We start from the raw sequence: 23,478 nt of genomic DNA on the forward strand, positions 1-23,478 counted from the left end.
CTTTACTTTCTTAGTAATGTACTAGCTATTTAAAAAAAAAAAAAGCTACACAAACCCTATAGTAATCATCTTGGCAGTCTCTGCCAATGGTGAATATGTCTGCTCTTTTTGGAACCTGTAAGACCTTTTCTATTAATTGTTGTAAAACCTCTTAATATTCAGAAGTAAAAGTGGAGAATTATGAATATGAGAATGCGTTTGAATGAATCATCTCTCTTCAAGCCAAGACAAACAGAACTTGAAAGGTTTTGATTGTATGTTGGTACAGGAATCAGTAGACCTAGTCTCTTGCCTCCAAAGATCTAAGTATATCTCTGTGCAGGTAGTGAAATACAACTAAGAGCAAACCCTGTAGTTCTGCTGGTCAAATTTTGTGTGAGGTTGGCTATAGTGTTGATTTTGCTATTATATCAAATGCTTAAATTTAAGACAAAATTCATCTACTTCAGCTCAAGACACAAGTGGATTAACAGTTCCACAGCCTTGATGGAAGTATTGTATTATTCTAAAGCAAATTTAGAGTGTGATCTAAAAAAGTTAATAGGGCCAGATAAAAGAGAATTGGTAAAATGGTTAGTACTCTTAAGTTCACTTTCAGACTTGGGAGTATACCCATTACATAACTTGGTGCCTATATTCTGTCTCGTTGTTTGCCAGAATGTTAAGTTGCAAACTACTCTTTCCCTAGAAGCGGCAGCAGTGGGACAGGTACCTATGTTCTATTTTTTAAGTTGTTCTTCAATGTGGAAGTATACTATGATCCTTGGGGGGGGGGGGGGGGGGGGGGGGGGGGGATTAAAAGGAATCCCATTATTTGATCTCATGGTTAATGCCCTAGACCCCATTTGGAGGTTTGAGAACTATGTTTTGCCTTTAAAAAATTTTTGCAGATGTTTTTAGTTCATATAAATAAAACAGTAACATTTCAAAAAAAAAAAAAAAGAAAAAAAAAAGAAAAGAAAAGAAAAGAGCTATCTGTACCCAGAGAGAGAACTGCAGGAACGGAATGTGGATCACAACATAATATTCTTACTCTTTTTGTTGTTGTTCACTTGCACTTTGTTTTCTTATTCATTTACTTTCTTTTTTTGATCTGATTTTTCTTGTGCAGCAAAAGAATTGTATAAATATGTTTATACATATTGGATTTAACATATATTTTAACATGTTTAGCATATCTTGGATTGCTTGCCATCTAGGGGAGGGGTTGGGGGGAAGGAGGAGAAAATCTGAAGGCTATGCAAGGGTCAATGTTGTCAAATTATCCATGCATATGTTTTGAAAATAAAAAGATTAAATCATTTTTTCATTTGAAATCTATAGATTCTCATTAACCTTTATTGACTCTTGTAGAATATTCCAGACAGAAGTTCCTACAGAAGTTAAAGAAGAGTCAAAAAATACAGGTGACTATTTTGTTATTTGTATAATTCATTAAACCTAAATTAGATCAATCTTTCCTAATTAATTTTCCTCCTGTATGCTTAAGTAGTTGAAAATATCTAAGAAATGATCTAAAGTTAATAAAGCTTTATAAATGAGGTCCAACTTAGCCTCTGCCAAAATACTTTTTTCTTTTTTATGAATTTTTTATGCAGTTTTTCTTATTGCTCTATTAATTCATCCCTTAACGTATTGTGTTTTCTGATTTATCTTAAGGAATAGCTGTGGGAGAAGAAGTTCCATTTAAACAGTAAGTAGAAAAATATTTCGTTGTTTCTAAGAGTTTCTAGTATATGTTATACAAATAAAAGTATATAATTTCCTGGTTTCTACTAAACTAAATTCTGATTTGGCTTCTTTTTTATTTATACATTCATTTATTTATTTGCAAGACAGTTAAGTGACTTGTCCAGACTCCTATGAGTAGTAAGTGTCAAGTGTCTGAGGCCAAATTTGACTTCAGGTCTTCCTGATTCCAAAGTTAATGTTTTCTCCACTGTAATACCTAAATACTTTTTAAAATAGTTCATCTTTGAAATCAGTAAACATTTAAGACTTTAAAATTTCAGCAAAATTCCCTCCAAAAGAAAAGCAAAAGTTAGCTTTTTAAAATTTTTGTATCTTCTTAATGTACTCAGCATTCATCTTTTAATATTTTATTAACGTATTTTGATTTTTGTAGTGGATTCATTTTGGAGTGAATTCACTCCATACTCTTTACCAGATGATAACCTCCTATATGACAAAGAAAAAGCAAATAAATACTTAAGCAAAACTTGCTAATAAAGAATATGAATCATTCTCCATTTGTGGTCCCTCAAGGTTTATCTGAAAAAAAAAAAATTTCCTTTACAGGATTCAGCAAATAGATCTATGTAGTATCTATATACCTTGATTCATATGCAGTTTAAATATAGAAAAATAAAAAACTTAAAATATTTTACTCTGAATACATGTAGGAAAAATACATAAGATTTATTTGGAACAATGAGGAATCCTAAATTTTCTAGGTAAATGTTTCACTTTAAAATTTAAAAAATTCTGCCTGATAGGTATCAAAAGTGAATTCTGGCTTCTCTGCCTGCTTTCCCTTACCTTCAACTGCATCTCAGCCTGCTTCACAATCGTGTTGAGCTCTGGGTCCTCATGGTGCGTTAGTACTGTTTCCTTTCGTCTCTTGCCTTTATGGTCTACTGAGGCCTCATTAGGTGCGGGGGATCTCATTCACTGAGTCTGGAGATAGAAGAGAATATGGCCAGTAGGACAGAGGACAATACTGATAACTTGCTTTTGGATAGAAATACTTCTCCTGAAAGTCTTAAGGGTAATGGAATAGAAGCCACTGTAATCATGAAGTTGACATGGTAATGAATCACCATCTATGAGAAACTAGCTCCATAAAAAAAATTCCTACAAAAAGTACAAAAAAAAAAAAATCATTTGAAGTCAAAGGGAAACTTGAAGAATAGAAAACAAAAAGAATAAAAATGTTTTGATGGGAGCTGCAAAACAAATTAAACTTACCCTTTTAATGTACTTCTGAACAAAAACATGAATCCAGGTGGCCTGTAAGTTTATTAGACTTCTATGAGAATGAAGTAATTCAGTTTTGATTTTCTTTATGGAGGTGTAGAATGGTGAAATATTAACAAATTTAGCTGGCTACTTTGGTTCACCTTTTTGGATAACTGGCTTCTTTTTTTCATCACTTATGCAACACCAAGATTTGGACAAACTTTGAATTCATAACATTTTGATCTTTTTAAAATTCGAAATGGAAGACTGTTTTTAAAAATATTATATAGTTTTTTTAAAAATAAAATGCATTTAAATATGTTTGAGAAAATTTCTACTGATTTGATATTCTTAAAACCAAATTATAGTAAAATATATAAAGTATATAAATAAGTATAAGTAGCATATTTCAAGGATAATTGTTGAGATGATGCTGGACCTAAGATCTTGATAGAACTGACTACTTGTGAAACTGTTCATCAGAATTTCACCTGCTAGTTAAATCTGAGTTCAGTATCCGGAGATATACCTATAGACATGCCAGTAATATGAAGTGAACCTTTCTGTATTTCACTTCAGTATTTATAAGCTAAAATAGAGCTAAGTCTGGAAAAAATGTATTAAATTGAGTAAAAGGAAACCATGTACTTTTTTTTTTTAATGTATTCTCCAGTGGTTTTGAAATTTGAAATAAAGTCAGCATCCTTTAGGCCCCTTTCATTTCCTCTCCTTGATCAATGAGTGTAAGTAGAAATTCAATGGTTCATGGCAGCAAATTTTTTTTTCATAATCACATATTGTATCCCATAATTGCCAATATTATATAAGAATTCCAAGGGAAACATAGCATATATGTGTGAATATAATTTGTGTGTATACACATGTATATATGCATATCTGTATCTGTTATATCCATCCATTTATGCCTACTGTATAGTCCAGGAAAGTTCCTTTACTGACTATTCTTTGATCTTAACATTTAACACAAGTTGTGATTTTGAATAAATAATTTTATGAAGTGTAATGATAAAATTGCTTTTAATTTTTAGAGCTAAAGAACCAGAAGATAAAAAATATGAAATCATTGGTGAGTATGAAAAATTAGGTTTTCTTACAATATAACTATTTATCTGGATATATTAGATGTAAAACCATCTTGGGGTATTGGAATGAGGCATTATGTTTAGAATCCTTTTACATTTAGTATGATGTGTAAGTAAAGATATTAATGAATAGGCTAAATACACAATATACAGAAGTAAATACACCTCTAATAACCTTGTGTTCAGTAAACCCAACAACCCCAACAATTGATGTAAAGGATATGACAAAAGCCACCAGAAAAACAGGAAAATAGACAGAAATTAGGTTTAGGTGAAAATCTTATATGTGATACCCATGTAAACTCTAAATGAGATTATAGTAGGCTGTATTACTGTCCTAAGCTAGAACTGAAGTGTATCAGTTGCTGGTATATTCTGTGGCTAACACCCTCTCATTAATTTGCCCCAATACAGTCTGCTCTGGGCTGTACTCCCATTTCATCCAAGTGGGAATGACATTTATGAAGTACTTGAAGTATCTCAAGCAGGAAAATTATTTTATCCATTCCTTTGTAGGTTCTGGTTTTTTTTTTTTTTTTTTTCCAAGATCTATTAGAGGCTTGGTTTCATGTTGTTTCAGATAGAAACAGCGGAGAGCTCAAACAATTTACTGGTTTTACTCCACTATCTTGCCTCTACTCATCCCTTTGATTTTTAGGAGATGCCATAAATATTTTTGTACATATAGGTCCTTTTCCTTTTTCTTTGATTTCTTTGGGATACTGACCTGCTAAAGATATTTCTGGGTCAAAGTGTATGTATACTTTTATAGCCCTTTGTGCGTAGTTATAAATTGTTCTTCAGAATGATTGGATCAATTCATAATTCCATCAGTAATACATTTAACATTCCATTTTTTTTTACATGATTTGTCATTTTCCTTTTATGTCATATCAGCCAATCTGATAGATATGAATGAGGTGGCACCTCAAAGTTGTTTTAATCAATAGTGATATAGAACATTTTTTCCTTTTTTTTTCTTTTTTCATTTATTTGATATTTTATTTTTTCCAATTACATATAGATAGACAATTAGATTTAGAATATTAAATTTTTCTCTCTCCCTTCTCCAAGAGAGCAAGCAATCTGATATAAGTTATACATATGCAATCATGTTGAACATGTTTCCATATTAGTCATATTATGAAAGAAGAAATGGAACAAAGGGAAAAAACACAAAAAACAAACAAAAGTGAAAATACTATAGTTTGATGTGCATTCAGCCTCCATTAGCTCTTTTAGATGTGAATAGCATTTTCCATTGTGTCTCTTTTGCGTTTGTCTCAGATCATTGTATTGCTGAGAAGAGTTGTCAATCATAATTGATCATTACATACTGTTACTGTTGTTGTGTGTGATATTCTGGTTCTGTTCACTTCATTTAGCATCAATTCATCTATTTTCCATATTTTCCTGAAATCTATTCATCATTTCTTTTTTTGTTTAGATATTTTTATTATATATGCATACATATGTATGTATATATGCATACATACATATGTTTTAGTTTTCAATGTAAGATTTTTTTTCCTTCCTTCTTCTTCCCTAAAATAGCAAGTAGTTTGAGATATTTCCACATTAGTCATGTTGTAAAAAATTAATCAGGGCAAAAGGGAAAAAATGTGAAAAAGAAAAAGGAAAAAAAAAAGGTATGCTTTTATCTGTATTCAGACTCCATAGTTCTTTCTCTGGATGTAGATATACATTTTCTATAACGAATCTTTTTAAATTGTCTTAGCTTTGCTAAGAGGAATTAAGTCTGTCAAAGTTGGTCATCAAACAGTTTTGCTATTATCGAGTACAATGTTCTCTTGGTTTTGCACTTCACTCAGCAACAGTTTGTGTAAGACTTTTCAGGTTTTTTTTTTTTTTGAAATCTTCCTGCTCATCATTTCTTATAGCACAACATAGAATATTACATTCATATATCACAACTTGTTTAGCCATTCCCTGATTGATGAGCATTCCCTCAATTTCCTATTCTTTTCTACCACGAACAAGCTGCTATAAACATGTGGGTTCTTTTCCCTTTTTTAATAATCTTTTTGGGATACAGATCAAGTATCAGTATTGCTGATTCAAAGGCTATGCACAATTTGGTTGCTCTTTGGGAATAATTCCAAATTGCTTTCTAGAATGACAATTTTTTTTGACAATTTATCAATTTGGAAATAACTTATTGTCATTAATTTGACTCATTTCTTGTTATAGCTAAGAAATGAAGCTTTTATCAGAAAAACTTTTAAATTTTTCCCCAGTTTCTTTTTAATTTTATTTGCTTTGTTTTAGTTTGTACAAATATTTCAAATTTAATAAAATGATCCATTGTTTATTTCTCAAAGAGATTATAAAAAAGGGAAAAGGACTCACATGTACAAAAATATTTGTAGCAGCCCTTTTTATAGTGGCAAGAAACTGGAAACTGAGTGGATGTCCATCAGTTGGGGAATAGCTGAATAAGTTTTAGTATATGAATGTCATGGAATATTATTGTTCTATAAGAAATGATCAACAGGATGATTTCAGAAAGTTCTGGCAAGACTTAAATAAGCTGATGCTCAGTGAAGTGAGTAGAACCAAGAAAACATTGTACACAAGATTATGTGGTGATCCACTCTGATGGACTTTTGCTCTTTTCAATAGTGAAGTGATTTAGGCTAATTCCAATAGACTTGTGATAAAAGAGAGCCATCTGTATCCAGAAAGAGGATTATGGGGGCCTGAATATGGGTCACAACATAGTATTTTCACCTTTTTTGTAATGTGCTTGCTTTTTTTCCCTTTTTTTCTTTTTTGATCTGCTTTTTCTTCAGCATGATAAATATGGAAATATGTTTAGAAGACTGGACACATGTTTAACCTATATTGGGGGCGGGGGGAAGGAAGGAAAAAATTTTGGAATACAAAATTTTGCAACTATCTTTGAATGTTGAAAACTATCTTTGCATCCTTCACCCCCACCGCCTGCCCTAGCTGGCAGGTAGTCGAATACATGTTAAATATGTTGAAATACATGTTAAATCCAACATATGTATACATATTTATACAATTATCTTGCTGCACAAGAAAAATCAGATCAAGAAGAAAGGAAAAGAAAAACTGAGAAAGAAAACAAAATGCAAGCAAATAACAGAGAGAATGAGAATGCTATATTGTGTTCCACATTCTGTTGCCATGATTCTTTCTCTGAGTGTAGATGGTTCTCTTCAGCATTGAACAATCGGAACGGGTTTGAATCCTCTTAGTGTTGAAGAGAGCCACGTCCATCAGAATTGATCATCATGTAGTCTCTTTGTTGCCATGTATAATGATCTCCTGGTTCTGCTCATTTCACTTAGTATCAGTTCATGTAAGTCTTCCCAGGCCTCTCTGAAATAATCCATTATCCTATGATCCTATCTCTCGTTTGGTCATAAGTTCTTCCCATATCCCTGGATCCACTGTAAAATTTTCATGCTCCTCTAATCTTTTTATTATTGTTTTTCTGATGTTGAACAAATCCTACATTCCTGATATAAATCCCTCCTTGGTCATTGTGTATAATCTTTCTGATATTTTATGGGATCCCTTTTGCTAATATTTTACTTAAAACTTTTTTTTGGTCAGTATTCAGTATGGATTTGGGATTATAGCTTTCCTTGTTTTGATTCCTGGTTTAATATTAAAGTAATTTTTAACTTAGGTAAAAATTGATAGAATCCCATCTGTCCTTATTCTTATTTTGTAATAATGGAATTGTTCTCTGTTTGATAGAATTCATTTGTAAATCCTTTGATGTCAAGTATTTTTTTTCCTTTTAGGAGTTCATTTATACTTTATGCATTTTCTTTTTCTGAGATTGGATTACTAAAATCTTTTTTTTTGTTCTGATGATCTAGATATTTTATCTTTTGCATATATTCATTTTATTTTAAGTTATTGATTTTATTTGGCATAAAATCAGGCAAAATCATTTCTTATTTCCTTTTTATTATAAATTTATACATTATATATGAAAAATTTATATAAAGAGTAGAATACAAGAAGAGGATTTTACATAAAACTATGAATCCTCCTTTTATACTGCTTACTATAGATAAAGCTCTGTAAATCTACATGTGCATATATACATACCTTTTAGAACTGCCCTATTTGTCTGAACATTATTCTGTTCTTTGCAGTTAGAAAAGTGGAATTTCTGGGTTTAAGGGGATAGATACTTTGATTCCTAATTTTGTATTAGTTTCCAGAATAGCTCACCAACTATTTATTTATTTTAATTAGTTAATTTATTTTTGGATGAGGTCACCCAGCTAGTATCAAGTGTCTGAGTTCACATTTGAACTCAGGTCTTCCTGACTTCAGTGCTGGTAATGTACTATCTAGCAGCTCTATCACCAACTATTTATAATGTGCCTGTCTTTTCTCAGCTTTTAAAACATTGGCTTTTCACATCTTTTATTATCTTTGCTAATTTGTTGTTCTCAGGGTGAAACCTCATAGTCCAACCTGTTCTTTACACTCCCAATTAAAATGCATTGTTTTTCAGGCATTCATTTCTGATCCCCTGCCAGTCACTGTGACCTTCCTCCTCTGATTTTACATAGCATTTTGTTTTGTAGCTTTCCAGTGCAATATCATATTATGTTATTAAATAGTCCATGTCTCATCTTTTTTTCTAATCTTTAGATCCCCTGAGGAGTCTAATTTTATCTAAACTTTGTATCACTTTGGGAACCTTGAACAGTGTTTTGCCCTCACTGGATGCTTAGTTAATGTTTAAATAAATTAGCTAATGAAAGGAGTGCGGAAATGTGCAGTTGGTTGGCCTTTCTTGTTCTTCTGCTTTTTTTGCTTTATTTCTGCTTTCTCTTATCCATTGCTTTCTCTAAATATAGTTTTCCATTCATTTCTACTCATTGGCCAGTTTCTAATGGAGGGTACAAGGAAGGAAAAGTTCAGCTAGTGAGTTAAAAAGTAGTAAACATTAGGCAGTAATGAGTAAACAGATAAAAAGAAACATGCATTAGAATTTCATACTTATAATGAGGGAGGACACATAAGAATGCAATCATAGGAGTAAACCATCACTCTACCTATCTTTCTGTTATATGCATCTAGTTCCAGAGAAGTAGGGAAAGAGAGAAAAGGAGAAGCAGCTCAAGGTGGTACTTTTTTTTTTTCTCCAATCAAAATTTATTTTCTTTTCCTCACCATTTCTCCTTTCCCCAATTGAGAAAGAAAAAAAACTCTTTATAACAAATATGCATAGTTCTGTAAAACAAATTCCCACATTGGTCATGTCCAGAAATGTTTGTCTCATTCTTGACATTGAATCCATTATGTCTCAGTCAGATGGTAGATAGCTTTCTTCATTATTAGTCCACTAGAATTATAGTTGGTCATTGTGTCGATTAAAGTTCTTAATTTCTCAGTTGTTTTGTTTTTATAAGGTTATTTTAAAATTGTTATGTTTCTCTTGACTTCGCTCTGCATATATTCATTATGAATCTTTCTAGGTTTTTCTGAAACTATTTGTACAGTCATTTATTACAACACAGTATTATGTTATATTCATATACTAGAGTTTGTTTAGCCATTCCCCAACTGACAAGACCCCTATATCTTCCAATTTTTTGAGATAGCAGCTTTTGAAATATCTTGAATTGGGGGCAGCGAGGTGGTGCAGTGGAGAGAGCACCAGCCCTGAAGTCAGGAAGATCTGAGTTCAAATCTGGTCTCAGACACTTAATACTTTCTAGCTGTGTGACCCTGAGTAAGTCATTTAATCGTAATTGCCTCAGGAAAGAAAGAAAAGAAGGAAGGAAGGAATAAGGTCAAAGAATAAAGACTGAGAAGAAACTAACAGATTTAGCAGTTAAAAGGCAAAGCAAAGATGAAGCAGAATCAGGAGAACATTGTATGTAGTGGCAGCAATATGGTACAATGAGCAAGTGTGAAGAATTTGGCTATTATCAACAATAAAGTGATCCAAGACAATTCTGAAGGATCTTTGTTTTAAAAATGCTCTTCATCTCCAGAGAAAGAACTGATGAAATCTGAATGCAAATTAAATTATATTTTTTCTTTATTTTTTGCCTGCATTTTCTTTTTACAACATAACTAATATGAAAAATGTGTTTTGCATGACTGCACATGCATAAATTATATTAAATGTTTAAATTGCTTGCCTTCTCAGGGAAAGGAGAGGACAGGGAGAATATTTAGAACTCAAAATTTTTAAAAAATGAATGTTAGAAAGTTATTTTTACATGGGAAAAATGTTAGGAAATAGAGAAATGAGGGGAGGTGAGAAAGATGATGGCTTATTTTTTTTATTTCTCAGTGAAAGATAGAGTAGATGTAAGACAATAGCTGGAGGAAAGGATGACTAAATGAAGGTTTTTCAAGGTTGTTGTCAAGGAAAGAATCAATAGATAAGGAGACATTGAAGATGAGAGAGAAGAGGAATGATTGATGAAATAAGCTGAGGAAAGAGAGTAGAGGATATGTGATCAAAGGCATAGGCAGAAGAATTTGGCTATTGGCCTTGGCAAGAGGATTTCTTCCTCAGAGACTAGAGCAAAAGAGAAGTGAATGAGTGTCTATATAGAGGAGTTCAAGGTGTGGAGCAAATGAAAAGAGGGAGCTCAGTATAGAGGTCTCTTTGTAAAGAAGTGGGAAAAAATCCAAATGAAGACAATATATAGGAGATGATAAAGGAAATTTTCTAGGAGTTTGGCAATGAGCTGCCAGAGGAGTAGAAAATTTTGAAATTAACTATGAACAATACATTTTGTTATGCAAACTGGACCTGGTTCTTAAAACAAGGTTTTTGTGAAAACTGTTCATTTCTATGGATACAATATCTTAGTATACAAATTAATATGTTAGCAACCAATAGAAAAAAAAATCTTATTATGAATAGCAAGAAACAGCATCAAAGACTTTATTTTCTTAATTGGGACCATCCCATTACGGTATCCAAGCCTGACTGACTTAGAAGGAAAATGAGATTTCCTATAGACCAAAATAAGCAGAGGATGACTGTCTACTATAGGATATTGAGGGAATGACACAAGCAAGGTTTTGTTTGTTTGTTTGTTTTTCCTTCTGTAAAGTTAAGAGGCAAAAGATTAAGAAGACAGAAGAAAATTCAGAATATCCCTGCAAGAAACTGGGATTATATTATACAAATTTGTAGTAGATGTGGTTGCATGACATTCTCCATTGGAATTCAGTAGTAAAGGAGTAGAATCAGAGGAAACAGATATTAGGGGTGATTCAGGATTGTGTATTGGGAGGGTATGAATGAGAATGGTAGGCAATGAAACCAAGAAAATTTAGGATAGAGGACAGTGTTTCTTTGAATTGGTCAATTAAAGAGTCAGGATTATAAAGAAAAGAAAAGTAGGCCAGAATAGGGTTAATGTCAGGAAGAAAAGAGCCTGGAGGTTGTGGTAAGTATGAAGTATAGGTTTTGAAGTAATAAGGGGGAGGTTAAGACAGAAAATTATAAAGGACGGAAATTTCATACTACAAGATAATAGAGATGGCACAATTGTAAGAGGCAAGAGAGATTAGAGGGAAGGAAAGTCACAACCAATAGGAACGAGATTATAAGCTTAAGGTTCCGGCTAGGTCTTCATTCTTTCCTGATCCCACTGCCCAACTCATTCCTACTCTACCATAATAGAAAATTGGAAAGAGAAACAGGAAGAAATGGTAAGTGGAAAGAGCCTGGATTTGGTGTCACAGAATCTGGTTGAGTCGCATCCTGGACATTTATTAGCAGTGTAATTTTGGGCAAGTAGTTTCTTATTTCTGTTTGTAAAATGAGGTGCAGATAAGGTGCCATCCCTTCTGTGAAGCCTTCCCTGATCTCTCATTTGTTAATGCTTTTCTCTCTCCTTACCTTGTACTTATCTGTGTACATATTATACTGCTCCAGTAGTGTGTAAACACTTTAAAGTCATCAACTGTCTTTGTATCTGTAGATAGTATATTTGTTGAACTGAATTTTTAGAACATGGGAGTCATTGACTAGTATTCCTTTTTGTTTTTCTCTGTAGGAATGGAAACACTGCTTCGTGCTCCTATTCAGGTCCAGCTGCAGCAGCCAGAGGTATAAAGTGTATGAAGATATTTTCACAGTTGAAATTTGCTCAGATAGGAAACTTTTTAATGTAACACCATTATTTTTAGAACTTTAGGTAGCAGGAGGGTATGTGTGTATGTGTACATATATACATATGTATTTAAAACTTTTCCCTGAAGAATAAGACCATTATTAAATATTCTAGATTTGGGGGGGAAAGTCTTTTTTTTTTTTTTTCTTTTTTTTTTTTTTTTTTTTTATTTAATAGCCTTTTATTTACAGGATATATACATGGGTAACTTTACAGCATAAACAATTGCCAAACCTCTTGTTCCAATTTTTCACCTCTTACCCCCCCCCCACCCCCTCCCCTAGATGGCAGGATGACCAGTAGATGTTAAATATATGGGGGGGAAAGTCTTATAAAAGTGTCATTAATCCATAATAATATAGTTATGTTGTATTGTGATAAATCACTGGTCCATTTTGTAGTCTTAGGAAAATGCAATAACAGTTTTTCACCTCAGTAAATTTTCAAGATGCACAGGCCTAGTTAGCATTTACAAGTAAAAACAACCTATCTATGCTTTAAAAAAAGATTCTCCATTTTTTGAGTAACTTTTTTGCAAGAACTTTTGAGTAAGAACAATTTAATTCTTACTAAATATAATTCTACAAAGTTAGATTGCACTGAATTATAGGCTCATGTTTCTGAGTGATTATTATTGTTTTTGCTGAGAGTTAATTTTGACCATATCCTTTTGAACTATGAATATATATTTTCCGGAGAGGGGCTTTCTTAATTAATCTTCTCTCCACATAGACATACTTGGTTTTTATAGTACCTATTATTTGTCCCCAAGGACTTGGGGACAAAAAAATAAAAACATGTTGCTTACATTGCCTCACATTGATGACTATTCCTAATGTAAGTCATAATTATTCTTCATTAATACAATGTCTTTTATAGTTTGCAAAAATTCTTACACCAGTTTTTGTTAACAGAAATTAATGTTTTTTTTAATTTTTAACATAAATTAGTAAGATACCATATAACATTTATTAAGGGCTTTTCAGTCTTAGAGAATTGTTTTATTTTGAAAAAAGTTAAGCAAAAATTGTTCCTACTCTGAGATCAAACCAGGAAGTATAGTGTGGTTAAAAGATTACCAGCCTGTGTCCTAGTTCTGCCATTAACTAGTTATATGAACTTGGGCAAATAACCTCTGCTCCTCAACTGCATAATAAGGGGGTTGGCCTAATTGATTTCTAAGACCTTTCCAGCACCAAGATTCTTTCATTTCTGTGAAAATATAAATCTAGAATTTACATAACATATAGAAGTTGTAATATTTAATGTTATAGACAGGATGAGTTCTTTCATTTTCTCAGTTCCTCCCTCCCCCCAGATCATGTCACCTTTTGGTGTTTTTAGTGTAGAAAATTGATTTTGAATTGTTTGGGGAAAGTACTTTGGGTGTTACTTTTCCAAACGCTCAAAAAGCGGAAAACCACACTGACAAATTGCTTTGATTTAACCCGCATCCACATAGAATTGTAGTCTTTGCAGACTTAGAACATTGTTTTATATTGAATAAAGAAAGCTAAGCAAAAATGTTTCCTAACTACTAGAGCAGTGGTGTTCAATTCTAATGACATGCTGAATTACAAAATCAAAAATTAATATTTTATCTTTGTATTTATTTTTCTAAACATTTTCCAATACATTTTAATTTGGTTCTAATCTAACGGGCAGTTTGATGCCTCTTCTCTAGAGAGTAGGAATTCTATGCTATATATGTGAATTTAATGCTATGGTAAAATGACTATAAGTCATGATCTAATATGTGTTGTCCTTTCCTCTTCTACTTCTGCCTGGCTATTTCCTAGGCATCTATAAAATATCTTTTATACAATAGAGTACTTTATATAAGTTGTTTATTAGTAATTTTTATACTTCATATAATTGTGAAACAGTAATGTTCTTATATATAAGTTGCATATTGGTACTATAAGTTGAATATTAGAAATTTTCATACTTCATTTAATTTTGAAATCGTATTGTTCCTATAACTTTTCCCTTTCTTTTGAAAATCATTTTATAAAACTAAGTAGATGAATTATACTTAATGATTTTCCCTGAAGGTTTTGTGTTTTCCATTGACTATTTAACTAAAGATAATATACAATGGAATACATGAAGTGAAGTGAACAGTTGTTTGTGTCTTCTTGCAACCCTATAATCTGCTTTGGTTTGGCTCCAGCCTCAGGAATGGTTTTTCTAAGTGAGGGATAAAATGATCTAACTGCCCCCATTGGATCCTTTTCCTGCATTTACAATTCTAGAACTTAGCAAGGCAAAAAGTATTTATTAGGCATTTATGTGCCAGGCTCTGTATTAAGTGCTAAGGATACAAAGCAAGAAAAAAATATAGTCCAGTGAATGGAAGACAACATACAAAAGGAAGATGAAAGTAAGAGATAGGGCTGAGAAGAAAAAGGTACATGTGGTATCAAAAGTCAAAAGCAGAACCAGAAGAGAAATAAAGATTGGCCAGCTGGGTCTCCTCATCCAAATGGAGATCTTAGAGGGAACTCATCAGTGGAAGGAAAGGAAAAAGGAAAGAACAAGTATTTATTAAGTGCCTTCTTTGCCAGAATTGTGCTAAGCATTATACAAATAACTCATTTGAGAGAGGAGAGAAAAAAGTTAACATGGGGGGGGGGGGTGGCATGGATGTTCCAAGGTTAGGAGATCCCAAGTATAGAAGAATTTTATAGGGTAAGTCTATAGGTGAGGTATTATGTTCAAGTCCAGATAGAAGCATAGCTAGGACAATCAAGATTAATCTACCTGGGTCTCTCCCCAAAATGGAGTCTAAATTGGATTGCATATATAGATTGAGTTCAGTTTCAACTAATGTTTACTCCACTGTATTCAATATCATATCAAATGTATTCCTAATGACACTTGAAAACATTTTGACATTTGTGTTAATACATGCAGTGACATAATAAGAGACAAATATAAGAACTTAGGACACTTTGGATTTCATAGAATCCTTTAGTACAATAAGATGCCATTTGACCCAACAATTGCCTTCTAATTCTAATCATAATTGAAGATGCTATTTGTTTATAGTACATGCCACATGTTATAAATAATCATTTCATTTGTAACAATTCACTTCACAATTTCATCAGAGAGTATGTTCCTTAAGAGCAAGGACTTTGTTTATATTTGTATTACCAGCCTTAACACAATACTCGACATATGGTAAGAACTTAAAAAAATTTTTTTTTCTTTCTCTGTCCTTTCAGGCTTATACATTAAAATATCACCTTGATACCATGGATATGTAGGAAAGTTGTTAGGCCTTTGGTACATACAAGCAAACACTAATTTGTAATTTTACACTTTTATTATAGGGCTTGGAAATGGAACCTGCTTATGAAAAAAAGTATGGAAATGATCAAACAGTCATCTTCTCAGATGAAAATCAAATGGACTTGACAGCTAGTCATACTGTGATGATTACAAAGGACCTCTTAAGTTGCCCTGAAATGGGAGAGTCCTCCAAAATAGACACCAGATCCTTTCTGGCTAACTTAAAGTCCCACACTGAAGATGTAACCAAGAACAAAGAATTTAATTTGTCCACTGATTCTGAAAGGATAGCTGACAAATGTTCTTTTCAATCTAAGACAAGTATCTCTTCAGAAGATAAAGTTAATTTCAATGACTTCATAAAAAGATTGAAATTAGAAAAACCTATGAATTCCTATACTGAAGGACCTGATAAAGAAAATGTCTTTATAGCCCATATCCCTTCTAAAGAACCAAACAATGATGCCTTTTCTCTGCCAAAGTATGTATTTCCTACTGCAGAAAAGAATAGTCACCGTGTTACTAAACTCTTTAGAGAACAAGGTGATGGAAAGTATATCACCCAGTGTCATACAGACAATATTCAGTCCTTGGATTCTATTCAAGGTGATAAGACAATTTTCTTTTCTAGTAATGATAATGCCATGGAAATGACCAAAAGTCTTACACCTAAAAGAGATGATAAAAGTGTATATATCAATAATTTAACTCAAATGTATTCAAATCCAGAGAATGCTATCTCTGCTCCTATGGATAAAACTGTTTGTTCAGAAGAGGTTGATATGGACATTACTAAGAGTAACACAGTTGCCATACATGATCAGATTATAGAATTATGTCCAACTGATGTCCAACAAGTTCCTTCTCTACCAAATCTTGAGAATAAGCTACTATTTCAGGATCAGGAGACTGTTTCAGAGGATATAAAACAGAATTCAAACTGCAGTTCAGTTTATGTAACTAGGACACAATTACAGCAGGATCTGACAAATCCTTTAAATGTTTCATTGTCTGGTAACAAGACTGTTGTCTTAGGTGAAGATATGGATTTGACTAACTGTTTTACAGTCAAGATTGATAACAGCAATTTAGGAACTCAGTTACCTCTGACCTCAGCTAATGTTTTGGCTCCTGTGAAAACCAAAAATCCTCTTTCTTTCAGTAATGAACCTTTATCTAGTTTAGAAACATGGGGAAAAATGGATATAACTAAAAGTCATGCTGTACCTATTAAACCTCACAATGATGACGTTATTGTACAACAAAAACTGGGACCTAAAAATACTCAAACAGAGTCCTGTGTCAAAGATGAAAAAATGTTGGAATGTTCATCCTATCCTAATAAAGATATTCTTCATTCAAGTGTTTATGGAATGGATATAACAAAAAGCCATACCATAGCTGACTGTGGTGAAAATCTCGATAGAAAAATAGCGTTGGAAAACACTGAAAATATACATTTTCACAAGCAGTCTTGGTTATCCAAGGTAAAACCAATAGCTTTTTCATCAGATGACGACATGAAAAGGCATACTATTGACATTAATGCCTGTACACTGAAATCTACACTTGGACAGAATTCTAGACTCTCTGAACCACTGGGAAAAGATGCCAATACTTCTCTTGCCTTTTGTCGTGACAAGACTCTTATGTTTTCAGAACAACAACAAAATATGGACTTAACTATGAGTCATACTGCTGTTATTGGGATATCCTGTCCTTTAGTACAGGAGTCTGGAAACACAGCTGTACAAAACATCAATCTGCAACAGTCTGAGTTGCAAAATAATGCCAATTTACTTTCTAATTTATCAGTCATGGATTTTGTTAGAAGTAATGCTATGGTCATACAAATGGAAGAGCCCTCCAAAATAGATACCAGATCCTTTCTGGCCAACTTAAAGTCTCAAACTGAAGATGTAACCAAGAACAAAGAATTTAATTTGTCTACTGATTCTGAAAGGATACCTGATAAATGTTCTTTTCAGTCCAAGACAAGTACCTCTTCAGAAGATAAAGTAAATTTCAGTGACTTCATAAAAAGATTGAAATTAGAAAAATCTATTAGTTCCTATACTGAAGGACTTGATAAAGAAAATATCCCTTCTAAAGAAGCAAATAATGATGCCTTTTCTCTGGCAAAGAAGTATTTATTTCCTACTGGAGAAGAAAATAGTCACCATGTCACTAGGCTCTTTGGAGAACAAGATGATGGAAAGGATATCGCCCAATGCCATACAGACAATATTCAGTCCATGGACCTTATAGCCAGGGAAACTCTTTTGAGGCCAGCGGAAGGATGTGACTTGACAGTATGTGACAACGACTGTATGGATTTTACAGTTAACCACACTGCCCAAATTTTCCTTTCTACAAATAATATATCTGGGATCAAGGATCAAATTCAGAGTGAAATTGTAGATGTCACAAAAGGAGGTAATACTACTAAAAATCTAGGAACAAAGGGAATCTATAGAAACCAACAGAATGTTCCATGTCAAGACCCTTCAGGAAATCTTGAGGATGAAATAGATATTACCAGAAGCCACACTGGGATGGCAGATACTCACCCCACATCACAGACTTCCAACCAAGGCTCTCTGACATTGGCTTTAGCCCCAGAATCTACATGTTCTGGCCAAGCTGATAAGACAATTTTCTTTTCTAGTAATGATGATGCCATGGAAGTGACCAAGAGTCTTACACCCAAAAGAGATGATAAAAATGTATGTATCAGTAATTTAACTCAAATGTATTCAAATCCAGAGAATGCTATCTCTGCTCCTATGGATAAAACTGTTTGTTCAGAAGAGGTTGATATGGACATTACTAAGAGTAACACAGTTGCCATACATGATCAGATTATAGAATTATGTCCAACTGATGTCCAACAAGTTCCTTCTTTACCAAATCTTGAAAATAAGCTACTATTTCAGGATCAGAAGACTGTTTCAGAGGATATAAAGCAGAATACAAACTGCAGTTCAGTTTATGTAACTAGGACACAATTACAGCAGAATCTGACAAATCCTTTAAATGTTTCATTGTCTGGTAACAAGACTGTTGTCTCAGGTGAAGATATGGATTTGACCAACTGTTTTACAGTCAAGATTGATAACAGCACCTTAGGAACTCAGTTACCTCTGACCTCAGCTGATGTTCTGGCTCCTATCAAAACCAAAAAACCTCTTTCTCCCAGCAGTAGACCTACTTCTCAAACTGTTCAACAGATTCCATTTCCACTGAAAGAGGCATTTAATTCCTTCTTGCAAGACAAAGGTGATCTACAGTCTGAAAAACCATTTGGTAACTGCCAGAATTCATTATCCCAACCTGAGAATCACACAGTAGCTAATGCAGATGTGAGCCCAGAGTATGCTCATCAATCACTGCTAGCCATGAAATTAGTTTCGACGAATTCACTCTTGCCTTATCCTTCAGAAAAGACTATTATTTTTGCCCCTGAGCAAGATAATATGGACTTGACTGAAAACCATGAAGTAATTATTCAAACTGGCAACACAAAGATACCTGCTGATGAACAGCAGAAGCAGAAATACAATGAGGCTTCTATGAGACATGAGAAATTACCAAACTTAACTCTCTCATCTTTGAATAAGAAAAGGATGACTGAAATTATGGGGAATAGTTTGGAGATCAATAGAATCCATACAGTTGCAGAAGACAAAGCAGATATAGAAGTACAAGGAAAAAACAGGATCACAGATAAAACAATAGTGTTTGCAGATAATCAGGATGAACTAGAAATTACTAAGTCCCACACAGTTGTCATTGATTACCAAACCATGGAGAAGAAGCAAGATAGATCTCATTTTAAGGACTCTAGAAGGAAAAGTCTAGGCCAGCCTATGATGATGTTTGCTCCTAATGATCAGACAGTTTTCTTTTCAGAGGAGGGTGGGAATGATTTGGATCTCACTAAGAGCCACACAACAGTCATAAACAGCCAGATAGTGTCACAAGGAGATGACCATAGGAATATTCCTGTAAACCAGACTATATTGTTTACATCCAGTAATGATATGGAATTAACTAAATCAACCTCTTGTATGATTGATAAAATGGTAGAAAGGTCCAGATTGGAAAATGCACAACTATTAGACAAATCTAGGGAAAGTAAAAGCATGAATGACCTCTACAGTAACAAAACTGTTGTATTTCCAGCGGGTGATGAGAATAATATGGAAATTGCCAGTGCTCTTAAAAAAGAAAGAAACCACAGAAATGTCTTAGAAGGTAAACAGGATAGTTGTCTGGATCCTTTAGCTACAGCTTCCAAAACTGTCTTGTATAGAGGTGAACAAGATGACATGGAGATCACTGATATCATTAAAAGTCACATTTTTGCAGCAGACCATGAAACTGATTTACAAGATATAAAAACCAACAGGAAAATGGATAAAACAGTGGTGTTTGCAGATAATCAGGATGAGTTAGAAATTACCAAATCCCATACTGTTGTCATTGATTACCAAATTATGAAGAAGACACAAGATAGATCTCATCTTAAGAGCTCTGGGAGGAAAAGCTTAGGTGGATCAAAGATAACATTTGCTCCTAATAATCAGACTGCTTTTTCTTCAGAGGAAGGTGAGAATGATTTAGATCTCACTAAAAGCCATACAACAGTAACAAACAGCCAGATAGTGCCACAAGAAAATGAACATAATAGTATTCCTAACAACAAAACTGTAACATTTACATCCAGCGATGACATGGAATTGACTCAACTGACCACTTGTATTACTGACAAAACTATAAAGCATCCTGAGTTAGATATTGCACAACAGTTAGAAAAACCCGAGGAGAAGAAAATGATAAATAAACTCAATAGTGACAAAACTATTATATTTTCAGTGAGTGGTGAGAATGAGATGGAAATTACCAACACTTACACAATGGAAATAAACCAAAAAGATGTTCTTGAAAGTGAACAAAATAGTAGTTTGGTACCTTTAGCTACAACTTCCAAAACTGTTCTGTATAGAGGTGAACAAGATAACATGGAACTCACTGACATCACTAAAAATGATATTTTTCCAATGGTCTGTGAAGTTAATTTACAAGATGTAGGAACCAGTAAAATAATAGATAAAACAGTGATATTTTCAGATATTCAAGATGAGCTAGAAATTACCAAGTCCCACACTGTTGTCATTGATTACCAAACCATGGAGAAGCAGCAAGATAGTTTTCATCTTAAAAACTCTAGAAAGAAAAGTCTTGGCCAGCCTATGGTGATGTTTGCTCCTAATGATCAGACAGTTTTCTTTTCAGAGGAGAGTGGGAATGATTTGGATTTCACTAAGAGCCACACAACAGTCATAAACAGCCAGATAGTGCCACAAGGAGATGACCATAGGAGTATTCCTGTAAACCAGACTATATTGTTTTCATCCAATAACGATATGGAATTAACTAAATCAACCTCTTGTATGAGTGATAAAATGGTAGAAAGGTCCATATTGGAGAATGCACAACTATTAGACAAATCTAAGGAAAGTAAAAGCATGAATGACCTCTACAGTAACAAAACTGTTGTATTTCCAGTGGGTGATGAGAATAATATGGAAATTGCCAGTGAAAGAAACCACAAAAATGTCGTAGAAGGTGAACAGGATAGTTGTCTGGATCCTTTAGCTACAGCTTCCAAAACTGTTTTGTATAGAGGCAAACAAGATGACATGGAGATCACTGATATTACTAAAAGCCACATTTTTGCAACAGACCATGAAGCTGATTTACAAGATACAGAAACGAACAGAAAACTGGATAAAACTGTAATGTTTGATGATAATCAGGATGAGCTAGAAATTACCAAGTCTCATACTGTTGTCATTAATTACCAAAATATGGAGAAGACACAAAATATGTTTCCAAGTAAGACAAAAACTGATAACTTTAAAAAGAATAGCCTAATTGGAGAACAGGTAACATTTGTTCCTAATAATGAGACTGTTTGCCTTTCAGATGAAAATGGTAATGATAGAAAGTTCACTAAAAATCAAACAGTAATAGAAAACAGAAGTTTTCTTCAGGATGAACAGCAGCAGTCTGCATTACCTTTTTTTCCTGCAGATAAAACTATTAGGTTTACAGGTGATCAGGATGTAATGGAAATAGATAGACCTCAAAGCACTGTTATTAATGGAAAAACTTTGGAGAAAATTATTAATCAGGATCATGTATTAGAAACGACCAAAAAAGAAGTATGTCCTTTTGATAGTACAATTTTATTGGGAAAAATAACTAAACCTAAATCTGAAACAATCCCATTTAAGTGTCCAAACCGTCAAGCAGAAGCTTTCACTGATGATGGCGAGCAAAGACAAAGAAGTGAATCCTTTAGGGATATTTTATTTGTTGACACTCATCCTCAGTTACTAAGCCACTCAATTTCCCTACCAGAAAAGGAACAATATATTGTCAGTAAAGATAAACTAATGCAACCAGAAGCAGAAAATGGAAATTTGGAAGTTGCTACAGGAAACTCTTGTGCACATAACTATGAAAACAAACCTAAAATGTTGCATCATGATAGAGAACTTACTACAGTCTCAGAAAAAGAACTAAAACAAAATGTACAAATATCTGAATGGAAAGCAACTATGGAAATCCATACTAACTCAGACTCAGGTATAGAAGTACATCAGCCCCATGCCATTCCTTCTAAATTGTCAAATCCTGTGTTTTCATCTCAAGCTGTTAGTATTGCTAATACTGAACCAAATTTGAATAATACAGTCAGGAGATCTGAAATTTTTTCACAATCTCAAAATAGTCATATAACTACCCTTGTAGAACAGTTACCCAAATTGGGAAAACAAGCAGAAGACACTATGGATAAATCTCAGATCACTGAACCACAAAACACAAAAATAGAAACCAATAATGCAAAGAACACTAAAGACAGAAAAACATGTTCTTATAATGGGGATGCATCTGATTCTTTACCCTTAAAGGCTGTTGTAAAGGATAAAATTAAGGCAAAAAGATACTCTTTGGGAATCTTCTTACCCAAACTGCCAAACAAAAGAAATTGCAGTGTTACTGGTATGGATGCCTTGGAGCCTAATTCAATAGGTGTAACTGACTTAAACATTTTAACAACTCAACCAGTCAATAAGAAAAATTCAAATTTGATATCAATGTTAACAGAGTCTCATTTGAGTCCCTCTCAGTATATAAATGAGGAGCACCCTCCTCTAGATCCAGAAGAGAGTAACTCCTCCGAATCTGTTAGCATTGAAACCAAGGAAAAGGCTTTGATTGAAACTTGCCAACAACCATCTGAAAGTACAGTGAAGGAAATCTTCAATAGTCAGAAAAGACTTTTAGTCCAAGGTGAAGATGACAGTGTTCCCAGTGAAAAGAAAGTTCGTATGGATGAGACTAGTCTTAATAATTCAGGCCAAGCTCTCCAGGTGAGTTGACCTCTGTGTAGCTAAGTAAAAAGTATGCTCAACTTACTTTTTAATCTTTGATATGCTAGAGGAATACCTTTGTGTCAAAAGTGCTCAAGTTGAACAGGACAAAGAAGATAACTCTGTGATAACAAAAGGATACAAAAGAAAAAAATGAGTAATGGTTTAAAAATAAACTGCAAGAAATTGTTGCATTCTACATTTTAAGTTAGTTTTAAATTACTTAATCAGAATATATTTTCCTTCAAACTACAGGTTTTTAGGTAGAAGTTCAGAAGTTCATAAAAGATTATAGGTATTTTTAATAAGTTTTGAGGTTTATTAATAAAAAAGTAAGTTAAAAGTTGCCAGAAGCAGTTTTATAGAAAACTAGTCTTAGAATCAGAAAGACCTAGGTTCAAATTGTCTCTTGATTCATATTGTCTGTCTGACCCTAGAAAAGGCACTTAATTTCTTAGTGCCCCAAGGCAATTCTTAAAAACTAAGTTGCAGAACAGTTTCCTATCT

At 33.3% G+C, this 23,478-nt stretch overlaps 1 protein-coding gene across 1 annotated transcript in view; it reads left to right on the top strand.

The window, feature by feature from the left end:
- Positions 1-23,478, top strand: part of KNL1 (kinetochore scaffold 1) — a 109,774-nt gene that overhangs the window by 38,732 nt on the left and 47,564 nt on the right. The window contains exons 6-10 of the mRNA XM_031952096.1: positions 1,354-1,406; positions 1,660-1,693; positions 4,008-4,045; positions 12,113-12,165; positions 15,568-22,971. Of these exons, the coding sequence (XP_031807956.1) occupies positions 1,354-1,406; positions 1,660-1,693; positions 4,008-4,045; positions 12,113-12,165; positions 15,568-22,971 (7,582 nt within the window). The remainder of the gene's footprint in view (positions 1-1,353; positions 1,407-1,659; positions 1,694-4,007; positions 4,046-12,112; positions 12,166-15,567; positions 22,972-23,478) is intronic.

Source organism: Sarcophilus harrisii, chromosome 2, assembly GCF_902635505.1.
Source record: "Sarcophilus harrisii chromosome 2, mSarHar1.11, whole genome shotgun sequence".
Classification (NCBI taxonomy): domain Eukaryota; kingdom Metazoa; phylum Chordata; class Mammalia; order Dasyuromorphia; family Dasyuridae; genus Sarcophilus; species Sarcophilus harrisii.